Source organism: Phyllostomus discolor, chromosome 3 (genome assembly GCF_004126475.2).
Source record: "Phyllostomus discolor isolate MPI-MPIP mPhyDis1 chromosome 3, mPhyDis1.pri.v3, whole genome shotgun sequence".
NCBI lineage: Eukaryota > Metazoa > Chordata > Mammalia > Chiroptera > Phyllostomidae > Phyllostomus > Phyllostomus discolor.
Genome location: NC_040905.2, coordinates 41,166,995 through 41,174,758, shown reverse-complemented (window position 1 = coordinate 41,174,758; position 7,764 = coordinate 41,166,995). Strand labels below are relative to the sequence as shown.

General features: G+C 38.6%; 1 protein-coding gene across 1 annotated transcript; it reads right to left on the bottom strand.

The window, feature by feature from the left end:
* Positions 1-579: 579 nt before the first annotated feature.
* On the bottom strand, positions 580-6,818 carry LOC114491483 (methylsterol monooxygenase 1-like). Its single transcript, XM_036020067.1, is given in 3 exon segments — positions 580-845; positions 5,982-6,278; positions 6,281-6,818. Coding segments are annotated over 3 exon segments (990 nt in total). The 5' UTR covers positions 6,708-6,818.
* Positions 6,819-7,764: the final 946 nt, after the last annotated feature.

Below are 7,764 nucleotides of genomic sequence, written 5' to 3'. Positions count from 1 at the left end.
GTCTTGGCCAGGCCAGTGGGAAGTCCTCAAGCCAAAGTTGCCCATCAGAGGGGTCCTACATCTCATACGGAAGGGCCTGAAATAGTCCCTCACCCTACTCAGTCATTGACCACAAGAAACCTGTGGAAAGTGCTGCTCCAGTGGGAACATGGTGGTGGACCCTGATGTACAGCAGCTGGGGCCATCAGTCAATTGTGCTCTTGCAGCAGAGGAGCTGAGAGTTCATTTTCATGGTCACCTCATTCCACTTGTGCCACTTGGATTTATCCTGTACACAGGCTTAGGAGTATCTCCTTTCTGGTTCCTGGACAGTTTGCCTTACCGAAGGGAGTCAGTTAGTCAGAGGGCTACAACTGGTTCTTACACTACCGATTCTAAATTCCCTCACACCCTGCTATCAACTCAGCAGATTTGGGTGGCTTTACCTGATAGTGGGATGGAAACTTTCACTGTTTCTGGGAAATCACACCCTTCTGGCTCCGAAGTTCCTACATATATCTGTTCACAGCTCTAATGGGGTAAAAGAGTGACAGCAGGTCACTCTACCTGTTATTTCCCAGACTCATATATTTTTTCTATTCAGGACACAGGGTCATAGACAGGTCTTGATTTAACGCACATGGTACATCTTGAAAAACGGCACTCCACTTTCATAGAGTTGCCTCCAAGCTGTTGCTTCAGCCATGCCTCCAGATAGTCATTCCAGGGCTTTTTGAGGTCAGCCCCTTCCGGATGGCAGGTGGTGCAGTATGTGCCAAGATCAGTGGGCCCTAGGGCCATGATCCCTCTCCACTCTTCTTTTGCTATAAAGTCTCCATACCACAGGTATATGGTTGGACCTGTGTCTGTGGGTCAAGCTTTCTGTGAGTCCCTAGATAGTGGTACTGGTACTGATATTTAGCAGACAGTAAAGGCAAACAAGTACCCAGGGTAGATATCTATGCCTATAAGAATGAACCACTGGCCCTTCCAAAACAGACTCAGTGTAGCTACTTTACTACCAAGTGGCCAGTTGGACTCCTCATGGAATAGCCAAACTGGGACTCAGATTTGGCTCTCCTGCAGACAGAGCCTTCAGAGGCAGCAGGGGCTACATCTCAGTGGTACACAGGTCAAGGCCACCACTCCATTTACACTGCCAAATGCACCATGTGACCTTGAGCAAATCACATGGCTTCTCTGTTTCTATAAATAAAAAGGAAGCCTGAACTGTTTCCTGAAATTTCTCCCATGTCCAACAGTATGAAATACTATGAAATGAAGATCTGAGATCTTACTGAATACAGGTGGGGGTATTCCCCTAACCTGGGCGTCCATGTAGAGCAAGCCTGTTCTTGAATGACTTTTTTTATTATTTTGTATTAGCATTTTATTTTTTTCATTTTTAATGTTTTTTATGCTATTACAGATGTCCCATTTTGTCCCTATGTGCCCCTTCCACCCAGCCTACCCCCTACTTCCATAGTCAGTCCCCACACCATTGCCCATGTCCTTGGGTCATTCATGTATATTCTTTGACTAATCCCTTCACCCCCTTTCAATCAGTCTCCACTTCCCCCTTCCCCTCTCACAATTGTCAGTCTGTTCCCTGGTTCCATGCCTCTGGTTCTGTTTTGCTCATTTTTTGTTTTGTTCATTAGATTCCTCTTATAAATGAGATCATATATTTGTCCTTCACTGACTGACTTATTTCACTTAGCATAATAGTCTCCAATTCCAACCATGCTGTCACAAAATGCTAGAATTCCCTCTTTTTTCTGCTGTGTAGTATTCCATTGTATAAATATACCACATTTTTTTGGTCCACTCATCTACTGATAGGCACTTGGGCTGCTTCCAAATCTTGGTTATTGCAAATCAGTATTTTCTGTGGAGAATTATAATATATGGACAGAATTCACAATAAACCAAATTGTAAAATATTTGAGGCTTTGTTACTTCCAAATAAACTAGGTTACAGTCTACTTTAATCAAGGGAGAAAACAGTTTTTTTATTTCATTAATTTGAACATGAGAAATTGTTTAAAAACACACATACTCTCTAAACTTTTGCATCCTCTTCCTGCCTCAAATTCACTACTTAACCACCAGCAGGGCTTTTGGCTTAAATCACGTTGGTTAGGGTATCACCAGAGTGACAGATGTAACCAATATGATAAAATCCAGATGTTTCATTATCAAGATTGAGGTTTCAGGACTTCATCCAGTTATCTGTTTACATGCTGGCTCTGTCCCTGTTTCATCTCTTCCTGAGATCCTTTTGGTTCCTCTCATCCAGCTTGACTTTGTGAAAATTATTTAACTTCTCTGTAACCTTGCTCATTTCTTCACCTATAAAATTATGTCTACTTCCTAATGTGGTTCAGAAGATTAAATGAGATCATGTACATACATGGTTAGACCAGATCTGAAATATGCTAAGTGTTAAATCCATGGTTATTTTCACTATTTTGATCTGTTGATCATTTAATTGCCTCGCTCTGCTCACCTCATGCCAACAGACATCCTCAGCATTATTTACAGAGACTTTGGGTTTCCTCTCATCTTTCTCAGTTCTCAGAAGGAAGTTGATCTTAATTTCTACTGTTTCCCCATTCCAGACATTGGCATTTCACACATGTCTCAGCCTTGGTAATTTCCCAGCTGAAAGCACCCTGTTTCATCTTCACACTTCCAAAGTGAGGGTGCTCAAAGGGAGTTTGTTTCAAGTATTTTAAAGTCTCTACACTCAGAAACAGTCACTTTTTTGTTGATGATAACTGGCACAACCTGTGAAAGACTTCCTGTTCTCAGCAAAGATAAGCCATAGCTCAGACTTGGTTCAAAGTAGAATACTAAGATCTGATTGGATGGTGATGTCCAATGTATGCTCAAAGTTAATAATTTGATAAAAAAGTGTTGTCGCTAAAATAAAGTTGCTACAGAATGAGTCCATCTTGTCCCCTCCCCCAACTTAAAAGTAGTCCCATCAAAATGTTCATTTTCTTCAATGCAAAGAGACTGCATGTTTTCAGTGATACTGTACTACCTACTAATGCCTAGTTGTAGGTGATGGTTTTCATACTTACCATCCATTTTGTTTGTGAGATTGTCAGGTTTAATGATCCAAAAGTCACAGATAAGGGAGCAGGCTCAGAGCAGAGACACAGTTTGCTAAGGATCACAGAAATGATGGGATGGCTCTAAACCCGTCCCTATTTATATTGGTGTCAGCAAACTTTTTCTGAAAAGAGAATGATTGTAAATATTTTAGGCTTTTTGGGCTACATATGGTTTCTGATGCATAATCTTCTTTATTATATGTCTTACAACCCTTTAAGAATGCAAAAATCTTAGCTCACATGCTGTATTAAAACAGGTGCTGGGCTAGATTTGACCTACAGTCCATGGTTTATCAACCTCTGAGCTGGAACAACTTTGCTGATGTATTATTTGTATTTTATTTTCCACCCTATCTCATGAACCAGATAAAATTTAAAGTGCCTTCATGCCTGACAACTGTAGTTTACCCTTAAACAAAAGTTTCGAACTGCATGGGTCCACAATGGTTTTTTGTTTTTTTTTCCCAATGAATATCTATATTGTTTTCCATCATGGCAGGAAGACTGCAGATGCAGAAGGCCAACTCTAGGCATTGATCTACACCATTCTGTATAAGGGGCTTGAGCATCAGCAGATTTTGTTATCTGTGGATATTCCTGGAACCAACACCCACAGACACCAATGGACAACTCTTTTAGAGGAATAAAAAGTTATACACAGGTTTTTAACTGTGTGGGGGATTGGCACCCCTAACACTTGCATTGTTGAAGGGTCAACTGTAGTTTTTTTTATTTTGTTTGGGAAAGGTGATTTTTTTGGTTCAATAGCAAATATAAATTTTTAAATACTTTTTTACAGTTAATTCTCTTCCCAACGTTTTAAAAAATAAATTTATAATGTATAGGTTTCTAAATTAACAGATCCTTCATCCTAAAAAAGCTAAATAATTTGGCTATATTTCTATGAGGAGTAAAATATGTCAGTCTTATCCCTTTGATTTAAAAATATCTTATGTTGCCTAAACTTTCAAGAATTTTGCATGGTGTCCTTTTTCCAAAATTTTCTGCATATAAAAGGGGGAAAATGGGGCTTCTGAGCTTCTTAAGCTAAACTTTACTACTTGTCAGCACTTTAAACTTAACCAGTGAGGCTTTCTCTGAAAAATTCATCGTACGTAAATAGCACACAGAGAAGTTGAAATGAATATAAAGAATTAGTTTCTTTCATCAACATTCACTTGTCTGACTATCTAGTTCTCATGACGTTTTTAGGGGTTAAAGATATTTTTCACATTGACTCTGAAAAAGCAAACAGGAAATCGATACCATGTTAATAAATATAAGGGTCACCCTGGGTGAAAATTAGTCATTCTTCAAATGTTATTGGCTTTAATCTGTTATGAGAATTGCTATTCTTATGTCCTATATTTATAGGAAATGTAGGGTTTCAGAAAGCCAGATGCTAAGACGACTTTCTTCGTAATTTATTCCATATGCTAATTGTTTTACAAACCCACTCTTTTCTACAACCAGGTGGGTCAAAATCCTTTTGGCATAGTGTTAATGAAAAACATATCTCATATGTTATGCATTACACAATTGGCATCTACACAATAGAGATATGGTCCATCCTTCTCCTTCTTTCCCCCACCTTCCTTTAGAGAGTTAAGGATTGGCTCTAGCCAAAAGCTGGATACTGTGTGTTCTATCAGTTCCTGCAGGGGCATCTCTAAACCGTTGCCCAGGATACAGCTGGTCTTTGCCTGCTGGTCTACACAAACACCTACCTGTTCCTTCATTAAGCACCTCAGTGTTACCTCATACTCTCTTTTGCATTTTCGTATATTTCCTTAGTAGTTTTTCCTTAAATAAAAAATCATACTTTGGGGTATTTCCATAATGTTTTAAATTTGAATCCATATATAATCCCAGGCAACGACAACATCTAGATCCCCTATTTTTAAAAAATTGGCTGACAGGTTGTGGAGATTCGGTGAGTCCAAATCTAATGGAGGAGTCTGGCAGGTTTGAGACTCAGTAAAGAGTTGCAATTTCTAAAGTAAGGTTTAAAATAACTATCTATATACAATTATTTATTTTTGATCTTTACATCTTTTTTAAAAAATTACTTTATTGTTGTTCAGTTACAGTTGTCTGCATTTTCTCCCCACCACTCCCCCTCCACCACAGCCAAACCTATCTCCCTTCCTTGCTTCCACCCTCCCCCTTTGTTTTGTCCATGTGTCCTTTATAGTAGAGTTCCTAAAAACCCTTCTCCCCATCTTTGAGGTGAGAAACTGTTAATGTGTTTTCACTATTTACTTGCAATTCAAAATATCAAGACTTTTAGAGGATAGAGTTCAATAGAACTCATTTATAGGTACACTCTTTGTTCTCAACTTCATAACTGTAGATTATTATTATGAAAATCTACCAAATGATAGCTATATATTTCTTCCTACCAGAAAATACATCAGTCTTTGATATTCCCTTATTAAAGATATTTTACCAGTTAAATCCCCAATTTCTTAAGTCCATGTCAATCAGTGTTCTGAGGACCAAAAGAGAATCTTGAAGAATCTGCATTTGCTTTTATTTATTTTTTATTACATAAATATTCACTCAGTCTTTTTCTCAATCTTCTTGTCCTTCCAGTATAGGCAATAAATTGAGAGTCTGTTCCAAATATTCTTTCCCACCATGTAAATGTTGAAACACAGTTTCCAGTGAAGTTCATGTGGTGAAAACCATGATGCCAAGAATCAGCATAGAAAGGGATGACATTTAAAGGGTTGAAGAGGAAGGGCCATCAAGGAACAGGTATAAAGGACCCATGGACAAAGCCAAAAAAGGTTAGGATTGAAGGTAGGTGGTGGGATGGGTGGGGCAGGGAAAAGTGGTGGCAGGAAGGTGGAGACAACTATACTTGAACAACAATACAAAATTTAAAAAATAAAGGGTTCAGAGGAATATCATAACCACTGTGGACATCAATATTTTCCAGCAAACAAATGGTCAACCATGCCCAAAGAAGAACTACATGATTACATAAAAGAATGATTCCAGTGAAAAATTCAGTTCCAAGAACTAGGGTTTCCAAGGGATATGCATATTCAGCTTCCATTCCAAATGGAGCCTGAAACTCATGATGAACTTTATGAATATATTTATATTTCTTTTGGTGGTGTAAGAGCCTATGTAAGAAATAGTGCCAGGCATCCTCAATCTCTGCACAAAAAAGCATCTTGCCAAAAGCATATACCAGCTTGGCATACTCTCCCAACCATGAGGAATATTGAAATACTCCATAAAATAATAAGTTCCACAAATCAAAGGAAGCTTGATACAAAAGTCATTAAAGAGAAGTACTTTAAAGCATTTCCATTGGTTTTCCCATGTTTCTGGTTTATCCTTTTGAATTTTGCACTTGTTCATGTAAGGTATAAATTGAAACAAAAACCCAAATAAACAGAACAAGAAATAAAGGGCCTCATGAACTATCAGGGATCTCCATGTTGCAACCTGGAATTCTGTATAATTGTCCAAATTATAATTTCAAGCATTTTGAAATGGCCCTTGCAGAGGATTCTCAGGTAAAAGTGAATCTACAGACTCCACAGCCAAGGACACTGAACAAAAGATGCTGACACTTTCACTTGTTGCCATTTTTCAAATCTCTGCACATGGCCTTATAATTCTGGATGCTGGCACAGAGACTGCCACCCACTGCCACCCAAATTTGGCCAGATGTCATGGCCCAGGAACCTGCTCCTTCCAGCTGAGATGCTTTTGCTTTTAAAAGAAGCCTGTATGGTATCTAGGCTTGAAAACACACTGCTTTGCAGAGGTTATATCTAGCTAACTTAACAAACCAAACATCTCTTTTGTTGGGGCCATAAAGTAGAAAATGCACACTCTGTACAGATATTCCAGATTTTCTTGGTATTTACATGTGTGTTCGAATAGTTAAAGTTCTGCAAGATAGATCCTGGAGGAGAACATTTGAATGACAACACAATTATCAAAACCAACCCAGTTTTAGGAAGGATTGCCTACTAGAAAAGCTACTCCATACCAGAGCATTAATATTCTAAGCACTCTTACAAGAAAATTCTATTATAAGTCAAAAACCATGATGACAATCTCCAAGATACAGTCCAAGTTCTTCACTGACCCAGGAATTTTGCTGTATCAAACATTGTAACACATAATTTAGCCATTATCTGGGGCCCACCAATGCTTTCATTTGTTTGGCATGGCATTTAATACCATTGGGTATGATGAGTAGGTGGTATGCTCTGTTCAAAGATACAAATGGAATCAAGGGAAGCTGTCTGCCTGCTCTGTCAGGTATGTATTTAAAATAGAACGTTGCAGGGGTGTGCCACTCCACAGGCTCCTTTCCTCAATGGACTAATTCTGTCCCAATCTTGGCCCTTCATGTTTCCTCTTCTCTCTAGCATAAGGTAAACTCCTTTTACATTATTAGCATAAATTTTTATGGGCTTTTCAAATGTGTGTGCAATTTTGTTCAAATATACATTTTTTTTCCTTTTCCAAAATGCTAAGAGATTCATTTTGGCCTCTTGAAAGCCTGAATAAATTCTTGGGCTAAGTCAGTCCAATCATTCTGCCACTTCTAAATACTGGCTACAGCACTGAACAAACACATTTGTGCTTGTGGAACGTGTCCTGGGGTGATTGGTCAGATCCATTTTGGGTG